This window comes from Cnephaeus nilssonii, assembly GCF_951640355.1.
Source record: "Cnephaeus nilssonii genome assembly, chromosome: 2".
NCBI lineage: Eukaryota > Metazoa > Chordata > Mammalia > Chiroptera > Vespertilionidae > Cnephaeus > Cnephaeus nilssonii.
The window spans coordinates 71,480,411-71,496,229 of NC_137073.1; the positions used below are offsets into that span (position 1 = coordinate 71,480,411).

Genomic DNA, 15,819 nt, shown 5'->3' on the forward strand with positions numbered 1-15,819 from the left:
TAACTTTCCAGAAGTAAAAAATTTAATTCTGGAAATAAGTGTAGATTCTTTGAGCCCTAACTCCAACAATCTAACCTTTGTCCATTTCTTTGACAAATGTGCTAAAGGCAAACTGACTATGAGATTTTTATTGATTATGCCAGTCTGTGACATCTAAATTTTGTCTCCAGATCTTCTTGCACTATTCAAGGTGGTAAAATTGATGTTCTTCCATTCACATAATCTTTCCCAAATGGTATGATGATAGCAATAATTAACAATTGTTTCTATTTATTGCATGTGTAGGGAATATCATACATATTCTCATCTCATCCTCCCAGTAACCCGAGAAGATAGGTTTTATCATCCCAATTGTACAGACAAAGAATCTGATCCTCAGAGGTCAGACAGCTAGGAGGTGGCAGGGCTGAGTGGGATTCCAATCAAGGTCTGTTTGACTCTAAGCCCATGTTCTAACCACAAGCTAAACTTTCTCTGGTGAGAAATAGTGCACTGGGTATAAACAAGAATATTGCAGCAGATACATTTTGAGATATAAGCCCAATCTTCTACCCACTTACATCTTTGGGAATGTGGGCCCTAGCAGCTATGTTTGTACCACAAACCTGCCCTCAATGACCACATTAACCTGGCCTAAACGGATATAACTGGCCCAAGCTAAACCAATTAGACTCTTTCTCCCTAGAATCTGGGATTGTGCCTCTGACCTATTTGCTTGAACTGAGAAGATCTGAACTTGGCAACTCAGGTTGGCATTGTTGGGCAGCAGTATTTGGCCACATCTATGCCCAGAAAAGGTGAGTCTTCTGAGAGAGAAAAGAATAGCAGATGTTCAGAAGAGTAGAGTCAGGAGACACAGAAAGTCTGAGTCAGAAAAATAATGACTACCTGGTTCCTGTCAGCTTTCTAGTTTACAGGTCAATGAATGTGCTAAGCACTACACCAGACATGGCTGAAAACTAAGCTGGTTAGTTGGCGAGATAAAGAACATTGAACAAAAATACAAAGAGATTGGAAATAAAAGAAAAATGGAGCAATATGGAGTATAGATCCAAAAAGTCTACTCGCTATCATATGAAAGTTCCAGAAGGAAAACAACATAGACTGTGATGGGGGGGAAGCATCAAAAAATGAAAGAAACCTTCCCTGAACTGAACAAGGCACAGTTCAAATATAAAAGGTAATCTAGACAGGATAAATGAAAACAATTCATACCCAGACACGTCTTGGTAAAACATCAGAGCTCTAAGGGTAGAGAAAAAAAATTACAAAAGCTCCCAAAGAGAAACCACAGATGATCTAAAGAAAGTGAGACTCAAGATGGCATACTTCTCAATCTGTAACTTGAGATGATAGATCACAAAAGAGAATTTAAGGGGAAATATTTTTAACTTAAATTCCTACCCATGGCAACCAATCAATAGACTAAGTGCCAGTTGCAAACAAACAAACAAAAAAACCAGTTTGGTAACCTCCACACTTACAACAGGAGAAAAACTATGAGGAGTTTTCCCAACCAAATAGAACAGAAAACAAAGACATAAGATGACATGGAATGCAAGAATACAAGCCAGAGAAAGTAAAGGAAGCTAGAAAGACATGAGAAGTTAACACATGCAAGATTCTCCTTCAAGGAGAAAATATTCAATCGCATATGATTACCTTTCATTCTCCATGGAACCAAACATCAACCTTGATACTTTGGTACACAATATTTGTATAACAAGGATGTAAATGACCCTTATTGCTTTTTAATTTTCAGAATCAACAGAGGCTTACATTTAGAGCAAAGGAGCTAAATGTTTAAAAGTTTATAGATAGAGAATAAATAATAAAAGTAAACCAGGGAACAGGATTCTAAAGCATTAAGGACTCTGCAGCCTATGAGCCCTAAGGATCCACAATCAACTGAGTTAGTGGTTTTGATTGTCTTAATGTTGATAACTAAATCAGCCATGGTGGACAGATTTGACCAAGAGAACAAAGATGAAGTATCAGGTTATTGGAAATATCCAAAGTTTCATACCCAATTAGCAGACCACTTATGGAATAAGCATAGACTTCACTGCTATTAAAATGCTTTGGCTTCACATCATAAGATGTCAGAGCTTTGATAGAAGGCATCGCAAGATCTGACTTTTTAACAGGATCACACTGGCTGCTGAGACAGGAAAGGATGAAAGTAGGGGTTGGAGTGATGGAAACCAGTTGGAGGTTCCACAATAATCGAGGCAAAATGTTAAAGATTGGCCCAGCACCTGACATGGGGTTGGCACAAAATATTCATTCAAATAAAAAGTCATTGTCACATGAAAAAAAAAAAAGTCATCTAATTTTTTATTTCCATGGCTTGTTTTTCACACAATAATTTTCATTTTTTGTAATTTTAAAGTTATTTCATTGGGTCTCCTTAGATGCCTAACTACTCTTACTGAGATATCCTCTCAACGTTATATCACAAAGCTCTCTTTGTCTTTCCCGCTAGTAAATGAATGTCTACCTCAGGATTGCATCAAATCATCTGAACCTGCATGTATGGCTTCCTTTCAGTGTAAGACACTTCAGAGGTTTGGTATTTCCCTTCTGTACTTCCAATATAGGTTTCATCTGATTACATTTTCTAGTTGCTAGAAAATGCTCAAGCTTAAGAATTTTTTGCCTAACCTATTCGTTATTTCTGTGCTGTTTGTTTTTTATTTAGTTTAATGTCCACCAAGGGGGAAATGGTTTCTTACTGCCAAAGGAAATAATAAAATTAAGCCATTAAATCAACATGGCGAAAGCCAACTCATCTGTCAAATACCAGCAGATGGCAAGTTTGAGGTATATGTACAAGAATGTAAAATATTCATGTGTAATATTTATAATCAAATCCAAACCACCACTATTCCATATAGGATCAATGGAAACATTCCAATAAAATCCTGATAAGTCCAGTCAAAGGCACAGTATAAAATCATAAGCCTTAATTATTTTTAAAGAAGAATAAAAATCCTATTTGCTGAACAAAGAATTATTAGATGGGCCAGAACCTCATCCTAGTTACTTTGATTAAGGACATACTTACAAATGAGAGAGTAATATTATAGCCAATATGCTAATGAGACATAAAGAATAAGAACTAGAGTAAAACACAAACTTAAAAGTCATATAACAACTAACTAAAGAAAACTGCTACTAGCTTGAGGATTATGCTCCATTTCATTGAGAAAACTCTTATGAACAACATTCCTCCTCTCATCGCATCGTACGACAGTGTCTCTGGGAATTGGGAAAATCCAGTCCTGGATGACAGCAGTGCAGTGCCCCACTAAGCAGCCACCCAATACAGCTGCACAAGGCCCTGGAGCATTCATTACCCACGGCTGCTTCAGCATTACTGCCTTCCACTTTTTTCTGGCTTTCAAATTCTCTTATATCAATAGTTCCACCCCACTGACTAATCAATATTTTTTATGTATCACATTAGCATGAGGTTCTAACACTCTATCACCCTCACTAATCTCCTCTCTCTCCACAGCCAGCTCTCCTCTCCTAAGCTGTCCCCTTTACAATGAATGGGCATTGTCTTTACAGCCTATGAGCCCTAAGGATCCACAATCAACTGAGTTAGTGGTTTTGATTGTCTTAATGTCGATAACTAAATCAACCATGGTGGACAGATTTGACCAAGAGAACAAAGATGAAGTATCAGGTTATTGGAAATATCCAAAGTTTCATACCCAATTAGCAGACCACTTATGGAATAAGCATAGACTTCATTGCTATTAAAATGCTTTGGCTTCACATCATTCAGATGAAAATAAGACTGAGTCTTGCTAGCAGTTTCTCATGAACTGGGGCCAGTATTATGTGATTAAATTACCTTTAAATGTGTCCGTGTTCTCAAAATACAATAATGGCCAACTACAAGCAAAAGTATAAAACAAGCTTCCTGGACCAGATCAAACCTTCAAAAGAGAATTTAATTTTCAAAACAATTTTTCCCTGAGCCAGGTCTAAGGGAGAATCCAACTCTACATTTCAGAAAATGACCCAAAGGGCTTCTAAAAGCAAGTAGATTCAGCTCTGTGTACAAAAGCCAGCAGCAAGAATGTGATTTTCATGGCACAAAAAGACAGCACACCCAGGCTGGTACTGAGAAGCCATCCAGGAAAACAGCAGTGACCAAGAGAGCGGTTCTGATTAGTCCCTGTTTCTATGTAGTTTCTGAACAGACCCTGTGTCCGTGTAGTATCTGCAGGAGGATTATTGCTCAGAAAAAAGAACTCAGCTCAGGTTAAAGTAGTCATTAGTTAATTAAAAGCTCAAATTCATAACCAAGAGAGGTGCAAAAAGAAGGATCAATGAAATCATAATTATTGAGCATTTTCTATTAATAAGGCAGCAGTACCTAATTAATGACATCAAACTGTCCTCTAAAGGTGAAATATTTAGTCAACCAACCAATTGCTTTAATTAGCACAATGCCAAGCAAAAGTGGCTGACAAGTTCTTTCTCTGAATCAGTTTCATTAACTTTCTGGCTCTGCTTATGTATTAACAAAGTCGGGATGAATTTCACAGATCCAAGATTACACCAAGAACTCAACTTAATGAAAAAGTTTTTATCTTCCCTGGTTTAAAAAACAAAAATTAAAGAAGCATCACAATGCAAAAAAGTCAAATAGGAGAACTCAGGTATAAAGCCGTCAGATGAAAAGGAGGCCATCAAATAACCTAATCCTGGGCTTCGAGTCAAAGGAAACGTAAATATAATGGACCAAAAAGTTAGACCATCAGGACAAAAGATCAATTGTTAACCAAATCTTCAAATCGAAAGAGAAGAGAATTTTTACCATTTGGTTACCTAAACCACAGAAGTATTTCTAAAGTCTGTTTCCTAACAAGATCACACACGCCCTGGTTTTGATCATATGCCAATCAATATTACATAGCTATCGACTCAGTTCCACTTATATGACAGTTCTTATGATATAGAAAAAAATCTATTACTTGAAATCTCACAATTTTAAAAGTAATTTATACTCTGTATTTGGTTACTAGTAGTACCTGGCTTTTCTGGGATGAAAAAGATAGGCAAATACACGTTTTAAATTATTTACTTCACTTTAATTCCCAGGTAGAAGGGAACACAAGTGGTGACAAAGATTGTGTCTGGAAATGACCCAAGGGCTCTACCTTGCCAACTTGATACTTCTTTCACTTTTGAAGCTCTGACCTTTTTCTACAGCAAGTCATTCTACATTAGTTCTAACTCAGGAGCAAAACCCTCAGTCAGAGCCACTGAGAGCAAAGACAGCTGAACAGTGTGCCTAGATCACGATGCCAGCAAGCTGCCCCCCAGGCCCACCTGGAGAACAGCATTTAGTCGCCACCCCTGCACATCTCTGAGAAATATTTTGGAGAAAAGGAACTGAAATGTTTTGGAACTAGCACCTTATACTCTCAACCCTGACCTCACATAAATCCATTTTCATCTCTGAATCAGGGAAAAGAAAAAGAAATGGAAAAGGGAAGGACTGAAGAGAAAGAGACAATAACTAAGAGAGGTGCAATTCTGCACATTGATTAAAGGTTCTGGAGTCTGATTGACTTGGGTTTAAATCCCAGCTCTGCAGCTAAACAACTTTGTGTTAGATCTTGGACAATCTGCTTAATCATCATGAAACTCTGTTTTCTCATCTGTAAAATGGGATTAACAATACTCCCCTGGTTAGCTGTGAGGAATAAAGACTGGTAAGTAAGTGAAGCACTTAGTGTACTGCATGTCACAGAGGAGGTGGTCAATAAAAAGAAGTTGAAGAAAGAAGAGGGGATGGGAGGAGACTTTCAGAGAAAAGTTTCAAGGGTTAAAAGATCAGTCTAAACTCACTCAGAACATTCTCATTGTCTTTATAATCCATCTGAAAATATTTCCTGTTCATCTACTGTACAATTAGCCTGTGCTTCATTCAGAAATAAATGTGCCCTCATCCTCTTCCTCACTCTCAAGACACAGCTCAGAAAACAGAAATCTCACACATGAAATATGTAAAAATAAATAACCTAAGTTACAGTAATTGTTAAATATTCCATATGTAATAATGCAAGTGATTCAGCAATCTGGACAAGGGGGCCAGTGTGGACTGACCTGTGGGGGGAGGTTCCATGAAGGGGTGGAAGCAACATGTATGGACATTTAGAAGGGAGGGCATATCAGGTGAAGAAAAAGGAAGTGTGCCCTAGCTCAAGTTTTGCCACTGAAATACTGGGGTGGGGGGGGATATGAGCAGGGAGTTGTGGAGTGAGGAGAGCCTAGATTAGGGAGGGGACACGCAAAAAGCTGTGAGCATGGGAGCCATTTGAAGCAAAGAAATGGGTGGGACTTTGGAATTGAATATGAAAATGAAGGGAGAGGTCTGCCTGCGTTTTTTATTTTCCATTCCCTTTTTAGGCCAAGTGTGTTCCTTTCCATCTTCCTGGTATTTCTAAGGAGGAAGCAAAATCAGACTCTTCTGTTGCCCTAGACCAGTGGTTCTCAAACTTTCTAATGCTGCGACCCTTTAACATAGTTCCTCATGTTGTGCTGACCCCCAACCATAAAATTATTTTCGTTGCTACTTCATAACTGTAATTTTGCTACTGTTAATGAATTGTAATGTAAATATCTGTGTTTTCCGATGGTCTTAGGCTCTATAAGCAGCGGTTCTCAACCTGTGGGTCATGACCCACAGGTTGAGAACCGCTAGCAGGGTCGCCTAAGACCATCGTAAAACACAGATATATAGGGCCTAGACAGAGACTGGTATCACATTTCCTGATAACCAGGCTACACAGGGCTGGGTCCAGATCCTACCTCTGCCCCTCCCTAGCTGTGTGACCTCAGGCAAACAAACTTCCTTTCCAGACCTCAGTTTCCTAGAGCGAGTAAAAGAGGTACCTTTCTCATAGACTGTTGAAAAGATAAGTCAATCAACACATTTAATAAATTCCTCAATTGAGAAGCACATAGAACAGTGCCTGGTACATAGGAACAAATCCACAAAAGTGATCTGTTATCATTGCTATTGTTATATCTATTGCCTTTCTTTAGCTAGAAAAAATAACCATAGAAAACTCAAAGAATCATCTCACACATGACTAAGGGGGAAGTATCGAGGGGTAACTCATCTTGGAACTGCAAGTTCTTCCAAAGCTACCACCGACAGTGACATACCCATGAAAGACCCAGACAACCAGTGTCACACAGAGGATTTGAGCCCATACCTGGCCTGGTGAATGGCCTCCATCCACTCTTTACCATCCTGCTGCTCCTCACAGCGCAGCTCCAGTGGTTTCTGACCTTCGTGGCCAAAAAGGACAGTAAAGTAATACTGAAAAGAAAAACATACAAACAGCATTTAGTTTTATATTTCAAGCATGACAGCATAGCAACATGGTATTTCCCCACAAAGGGTATATGTTTAAAAAAATGCATTTGCATTATGTAAATCATATTTCAAAATGTAAAATCTCTCCCAGTCCCAGTTGGCAATGACTTTGTACCTAGAAGATACCATAGGTTGCATCTTAACACCCCTCAGCAAGAATCAACCCACAACATCTCATTAGATGCAGAAAAGGTATTTGATAAAATTCTGCACAAACACATGAATAAAATTCCTTGCAAACCAGAAAGTGAAATTTCTGAACCTGACAAAAGATATCTGCCAGAAATTTACTACAAACATTTTACCTAATGGTGAACTATTATAAGCAACAGCTCTAAAATCAAAAGGAAGAAAAGGATGGCAATTATCACCACTTCTATTTACCAGTTCTGTCTGGAGGGCAACATCCTATCTAATAAAGAGGGAATATGCTAATTGACCCTCATGCCATTGCAAAGATGGCAGCGCCCACAGCCAATAAGGAGGGAATATGCTAATTGACTTCCCTGCCCTCAAAGATGGCAGCGCCCACAGCCAATAAGGAAGGAATATGCTAATTGACTGCCCCGCCCTCAAAGATGGCAGTGCCCACAGCCACAAGATGGTGGCACCCAATCCCCTCGGCCCCACCGGGCAGCACACCTGCCTCCGGAGTCCCCCAGTTCCCTCAGCCCCCCAGCTGCCCATGGCGGGCCTGAGGCACAGGCAAGCCTCGGATGGTGGCTGCCCAGCCGCTCAGGGCCTCCCAAGGCTCAGGTAACCAGGGCTGGCCGAGGCTTGTGCTGCCAGCAGTGGCAGCAGCAGAGGTGTGATGGGGCATCGCCTTCCCCTGGTCACCGGTTCGCTTCCCGCCCCTGAGGGCTCCTGGACTGTGAGAGGGGGCAGGCCGTGCTGAGGGACATCCCCCCCTCCAGTGCATGAATTTTCATGCATCGGGCCTCTAGTAGAAATATAAAAGAAATATAAAAGAACAAGAAATGGGAGCAAAGAAAAAATCATATTCACAGATGACATAATTGTTTATATTAAAAACTCATTGAAAATTATTAGGATAAGAACACCAGCAAAATTGTTGAATATAAAATTAGTATATAAAAATTTATTGCACTTTGGAACAATACCAACAATCAGGAAACTTAATCTTGAAAACACGGCATTTACAATAGCAAAGAAATATTTTTAAAAGCTTAATAAATATAAAAAATATGTTTATCACCTCTAAAAATAAATTAGTCTATAATTTCAATAAATCGGTTTTTTGTGGAATAGGTTTGGAGAGGAGTGCCAGGTGTCCAATTTGACAAACTAAATCTAAATCTGAGTCAGGGGTAGAAGAAGATTTCAACTTAAACCAATCTACTTCAGGCTGGACATATTAATTACCAAACTGAGGCTGTCTGGGAAGGAAATGTGACTGTAGACATTTTTATTATGAGAATAACAAGAAAATTCACTGGGGCTGCCCAAGACTACATCCTAAGGCATGAAAAGATCAGCCCCACAGAGCTGCTCTGAGAGGGAGAACCAGAGACCAAAACACAGGGTTCTTTCTGTTGTCCCACCTTCCCACCCCACCCCCAAACTTCTGTGTGACAGTTAAATACAAAAAAAAAAAAAAATTGAAAACATTCAGGACAATAATCCTGGATATAAGAGTGTTGAGCACCAAAAAAGAACAATAAATGGCTAAGAGACTTTGCAGGTTACCTGGGCATAAATCAGCAGCCAGTGGAGGCCTGGGCCATGCCTATGATAATCCATGGCACTGCCCCAAGGCAGGCCCGAGCCCCATGAATGACAAGCCGTCTTTGATTCTTAAACCTCTTGTGCGGCCAGAGGACTAAATGCTATGAATTAGCCGACGGGGGGGGGGGGGGGGGGGGGGGGGGGGGGAGATAACCTACTGATAGGGCCACTGAGAATGGAAAAAATTGAGTTTAGCACTGTATCCAATAAAGGTTCATTTAAATTTGGGAGAAAAAGAGTGGAAATGCAATACAATAACAAATCAGTGGCTTAAAGGGCAATCCTATCAGTGATGGCATTTCAGTAGCTGCTGGCTACTATCCAAGCCCAGATGCCCAGTCCAAGGAGAAGAAACAATTAATGAACCAGCCCAATCTATGGAAAGACTGCAACCAGCAACTCAACAGCAGCTGCTGCTCAGGAGCACAATTAAAAGCCACCTTTATAAGACAGCAAGGCAATTATGTTAGCAGAGTACATGAAAGGTTAAGCCATGTCTTAGGCATAACAATGAGGGGGAAATTTTTGAGAAATACAAGTTATGTTACCAGGATTTCAATTTGAAAAATTCAGCTCAATCACAAAAACTAACACTGCCTCTGCATGTACCTGAAAATTATTTATTTTTAGCCACTCATCAACGTTTTCTCTGTATCTTCTGGCCACACTCTGACATGAGCTCTGTATACCAAGGATTTTCGTGTCCTGGGTTTTTAGAGGTCCCCTTGGGGGTCAAAAGTCACAGCGGACACTCTGTGTCCTCTGACCTTGCCCACTGCAGGAGCTAGAAGTTCCAAAGCACTGAGTCATCATGAAGTGCAAGGAAGAATTAAGAGAGTGATGACCTTGATTATACCTATAAATTCAGCATCTAAAATGACAGTGTTGTCTCTTCTTTGACTTCCCGGATAGTCTCTCCTGTTCCCAAATCTTTTTCTCTAAGCAGATTCTCCCCCAAATGGGGGCCCCGCATTTCTCCCACTTCAATTATGTCTAAAACGGAACTCACTTGTTGCCTTCCTTTCCTCCCTCCCGCTACCTAATGCTCCTCCTCCAACCCCCTGCCCTCACGACTATTCCTTCTCCTCCTGTCTTTTCTCTGTCAAGAACATCTTTAGCTAACAGTTGTCCTAACTAAGAACATGAAAGTCACCCTCAACTTCTCCCTCTCCTCAGCCCCACATTTGGTTTCACCAAAGCTCTTTCCTCAGAACCTGTTCCGTCGGCTTTATTGTCTCTCTCCTGGACTACCACAACAGTTGTATCCCAGATGACAGATATGACAGCTTTGAAATACGGTATCTTATAGCTGGTCTCTCTCCCTCCTTGTATCCTGGCTGCCATTACAGTCCAAAGTGGAAGGTTAACGGCCCCTCCAGAAGGGGGACGGGATGACCTAGAGAAGTCCAGGTGAGTCGGGAACACAGGAGAAGCATGCAGAGAAGAAGTGACCAGGTAGATACAGAAAGCAAAAGGGGGCAGAGACCATATGGTGTACCCACTGGGGGCTGAAATCCCATAAAAGGGTGAGGAGGTAAAAGGGTTGATGACAAAGCCCAAAGCCAAGGAGTTTCTGTATCACTTGCCCTTTGGGGATCTATAGGATGTCATCTCACAGACAGTCCTCTTTCCCCACCCCCTCCTCATGACAACATGGGGTGGTGACCATGTCGTGTAAGTCAGTAAAACTGGTGTCATAGCAGGTAGCAAAAGACAGGGCCTAAGTTTTGAGTTTAGCTATCCAGAGCAGTGGTCGCCAACTGGTGGTCCATGGACCACTGATGGTCCGTGGGGTCCGAAATGTTGGCGACCGCTGATCCAGAGCCTCCCTAGGTCCTAGTGTGGATATTCCAAGTGTACTATTGAGGACTGTGGGAGAAGGGCACCATCAGACCTCGCGGGGTGCTATGCAGCCCCAGCAAGAGCCACGGTGGGACCAGGTAAGCAAAATGGACAGCCAGGCCCTGAGTGACCTACCAGACTATGGACCAGATGTTACAGGTGACCTACACTTCAGCAACAGATGCCAGCTACACTTTAGAACAACGCCAAACCCCAGTGGGCACCAGTGGGGAACCCCCAAACTCCGATACACACACACACACACACACACACACACTCAAGGACATGTGTGTCCCGCTTACTGAGGCACCATCTTAGTGAGGTGCAGAGGAAAAACGAATTACCAAAAGAGACCTTTTACATTACTGAAGCAGACTGAGTTTACTACTCTCAGCTAAATGCAGGTTTTGGTTTTTTCTTTCTCCACTTAGAAATTGGGGAGGGAGTCTTAAGGAAAAAGTCAGGTAAAATTTAGAAAAATACTTTCTTTGCATGTCTAGGTGTAGTGAGGATAAATCTGCGACCCTACCTCTAGTCTTACCCAACTCCTTCAAACCCAACCTAGGTGGCCAGAGGTCTCTTTCTAAAAGATAAATCTGAGCTCTCGTGTCTGCTTGCAAACCCTTGCTGGCGTTTTCATACTCAGAGCACACTTTATGCAGGCTGCAGACTCCCTTCATAAACTGGCCCCATTCTCCATTTTTAACCTTGTTTCTGCCAGTGCACCCTGCACTCCAGCCATCCTGACCTGTCACTCCCCCCAAGAAGACAAGCTCTTTCCTGGACCTCATGCTACTGACAAGACTGTCTATGGAGTCGTCAGGCCCGGGTGTGAGTCCTGGTTCCCCCAAGTGCTAACTCAACTTACCAGACCTTGGGCAAGTCATGTAATTTTTCTGAGACTGAGTTTCCTCATGAACAAAATGAAGACAATGATATAGACCGGCGGTCACCAACCTTTTGGACTTCACAGACCACTAAATTCATAATTTTAAAACCCGCGGACCACTAATATGATTTTTTTAAAGATAAATACATTTGTAAAATAATGATCAGAGAACCTCCATTTTATTAATATGAAATGCACCTATTTAATATAACAACATTATAAATACTTATTTAATCATAACAAAATCTTCAAAGGTTGTTTAATTGTAACAAATTTATTAAAGTAAGTTTAATTTTTATGAAATAATTAAAGCTTATTTAAGTATTACACATTTTTAGAGGGTGATATTTGCTCCTGTTCGCTTGAAATAAGTTTTGGATTTTTGGCTCCAATGACGTTACTGCAGGACAGAGAGCGTATTTATTTCAAGCTGAGACCGGTACCGAGTTTTAATTGCTGTGACAGATGAAAATGATTTTTCGCACAAATATGTTGTTGAAAATTGAATCAAAATTTTCATCGCTTTTTCACTCAGCAATGGGTATTCACTTTTAATGGAGATGCAAAAATGAAGTCTTGATAAGGATGACTGGAATTTAGCTTTGAGACTGTCATCGGATGACAGACGAGGCTTTCTTTTTTATTCATGCTTAAATTGCTATCTTCAATGTTGGCTGCAAATGGATTATTATCCACATATTGCCATGTCTGGGATCTTCTTTCTTTGGGTAATAATGACCAAAAGGTTCTGTGAGTGATTGTAAGTGCTGTTGAACAATGGTTACCACCTGCCGGTTGACATCCTTCTCTCTCATGTATTCATCAAAGTTTGAAAACATTTGCAGATCTTCAGCCAACCGCGTTTGCCACAGTTACATTTTCTTTTGAAAAGTATCCATTTTACCGTAGTGTGAACACGTCCTTAAGTTGTCCTTGCAAGGATATGTTTAGTTCATTTAATAGCAAAAAAAAATATCTGCCAGGTATGCAAGCTTGGCTACCCACTCATCGTTGGAGAAGAGTTCTTGTAATTTCAGATTATTTTGCCGCTGGAAAAAGATTTTGACTTCTTTGCGCAGAGCGAACAGTCGGGTTAGTATCTTGCCCCTCGACAGCCATCTCACCTCAGTGTGAAGAAGAAGGTGAGTATAATGGGAACCCAGTTCTTCACAAAGTGCCTCAAATATTTGAGAATTGAGCACTTTGTGTCGAATTTCACTTATAATTTTAATAACATCTGATAATACTTTGTGTAGTTCTGGGGACATTTTTTTGGCTGCAAGTTGCTCACCATGTATAATGCGGTGTGTAGACAAAATGTCTGGGTGACCAACATTTTTCACTTTTGCAACAATTCCTGAAAGATGTCCAGTCATGTTTGCGGTACCATCTGTACATATCCCAATACATTTTTTCCATTCAATTCCGTGTCCCAGGAAATAACTATTAAGTGCTTCAAAAATCTTAGAGCTAGTTGTTGCTCCCAGCAAGTTGAGTGGACAAAGTAATTCTTCCTGTAACTCTCCTTCACAGGCAACCCTCACAAAACAAAGGAGAAGGCCTTGTTACTCACGTCCGTTGATTCGTCAAGTTGAATTGAATAACATGGTGAACTTTTCACCATTTTTATAACTTGATTTTCAGTATCTTCAGCCATGTCTTCAATTCTGCGTTTGATAGTGTTAGCGGACATAGGAATTGCTTTCAGTTTCTGGACAGCCTGCTTTCCCAAAACCTCTTCATAGGCTTGCAACATGCAAGGCTTAATTAATTCTCCAATCGCAAAGGGCTTTTTATTTTTCACGATCTGAAGTGCTATCAGATAAGAAGCCTTTAGTAAGGATTTATCTCCTAACAGTCATTTTTGTTAGGGCGATTACTTGCTTTTGCATATTTTCACGCATTCTTTGAAAATATTCAAGTGGTTTTTTTAGCTAAATCTGGGTGATTTGATTGCAAGTGTCTTTCGAGTTGTGAAGGTATCGTGGCATCATTGGATAAACTCTCAGATTCAGCAAAGTCATTTTTACATACAATGACTATAAAATCCTAGAAAGACAACATAATGAACAGACCTGGGAAATTTAAATGTTTAGGGCACTACTGGTATCTACTGTAGCTTTAGATGAGTTTTAATTTTTCAGTTTTCTGGTTTTTATTATAATGGGTTGGCTGCTCTTTATGCTATGTGCTTTTGCAGAGAGAGCAAATGTAACCCAATACGAAAACACAAGCTCACTTAAAACTCTGTCCTTAAGCCTCTGCAAGTTAGAAATGAATTGATAGCAAACAATGGCAATTGCAGGGGGGATGGTATTATAGGACCATTTCTACTTTGATCATCCCTATATTGTTTGAATCATCATTTATAATAAACACATATAGCTATATAATCAACACTAAAAATATTTATTCATTTGCAAACCTATGTCCAGGTGTTTATAATAATACTTATACTGTATACCCAGAGAATGTAAATGATGTTGGTCAAATAAGTAATGTTCAAAGGAAGATTAAAAATCACCATGGGATCGCTTCTCGGCCTTTTGGCTAAGATCAAGTGTAGTAAAAATCACCATGGGTTTCCTTAAAAGTATACAGCAGAAAAAGAATGTCTTAAAAAAATGCTTTGCCATACATATTATTATTTGGATGTTACTGCAGGGTTTTCAATTATTATATATGTTCTTGAAATATTTCAGTTTTAGATTAAGAGAACTAAAGCCAACACTCTATATTCACTGAGGCACAGAAACCTCTTCAAACCCCTTTCCAGCATGGCCCCCCAGGAACTGGCCAGGGTCTTCTCCTGGGTTGTCAGATTTCTGACCCTGATAGTCAGATGCTGGCTGAATAAAGAAGTGGATGCCTTCTCAACTGTCCCTGGCTTGATGACTTACACACATGGGGCTAGTGATCACAGTAACACAGCAGCCTGGGGTGGCAGTGCCTCTGGGACCACGGGAGGGCTCCAAAGGGAGAGGAGCTCTCCAGCCCTCCCTGGACCTTGGGGTCTGGCCTTTCTAGCCCCCCAAAATGTGAATAACTATTCATCCCGGCCAGCGTAGCTCAGTGGCTGAATGTCAACCTATGAACCAGGAGGTCATGGTTCGATTCCTGGGCATGCCTGGGTTGCAGGCTCAAACCTCAGTGTGGGATGTGCAGGAGACAGCCGATCAATGATTCTCTCCCAACCCTGATGTTTCTATCTCTCTCTTCCTCTCCCTTCCTCTCTAAAATCAATAAAAATATTTTTTAATAAAAAACAACACACTATTCAATGGCCCTCTGCAGAGCAGACCACATTCCTTCCCCAATAGCCCTGTGGGTTGCCATGACCAGCCATCCCAGTCAAGGGGAAACTCCAAGTGGTTCATGATGTGGAGGCGGAAAAAAACATGGATGGCAATTTTCCGGTCTAGGTGCACCTCTAAAGCAATAATAAAGTATGTGGTCATGTTATTCTTCCTATGATTCATTACCTCCTCCTCTTTCTCCTCTTCTGCCCTTTCTTCTTTCTGTAACGGCTTGCAAAGTAGAAGCAAAATACATTTTAAACATTTGCTCTATTGATGAAACTGAGTTTTCTGTGCCCTTATACTAAATTTGACTCTGAAGAGTTTAACTTCACCCAATTCATTTCCTGAACATCAATTCATTTCCTGATATGTGACCAGCACTCTGTATGAGAAAGTTTCCCATCCCTGAGCCCTGAAAAGCACAGAAGAATCGCTATAACGCTGATCTGCTACCACAGCCCAGCAGCAGGTGAGGGAGAGCTACGAGAAGACAGACTGAAGATAACAGGAAAGTGGGCGTAAGAAAGGGGAAACGTTTCATGTGTCTAGATACCATTCCCTCCCCTCTCCTCCCAGCATTCTTACTCTTTTGTACTTCCTGTCATTGAAACGTTACTTGCAAGGGACTTCTC

General features: G+C 40.7%; 1 protein-coding gene across 2 annotated transcripts in view; it reads right to left on the minus strand.

The window, feature by feature from the left end:
* RASGRF2 (Ras protein specific guanine nucleotide releasing factor 2) overlaps window positions 1-15,819 on the minus strand; it is a gene marked incomplete at its 5' end in the record, with an annotated part of 181,093 nt that overhangs the window by 113,166 nt on the left and 52,108 nt on the right. For both annotated transcript variants that reach the window (XM_079798359.1, XM_079798358.1), the window contains one exon: window positions 7,248-7,354. In XM_079798359.1, coding sequence (XP_079654485.1) covers window positions 7,248-7,354 — 107 coding nt within the window. The remainder of the gene's footprint in view (window positions 1-7,247; window positions 7,355-15,819) is intronic.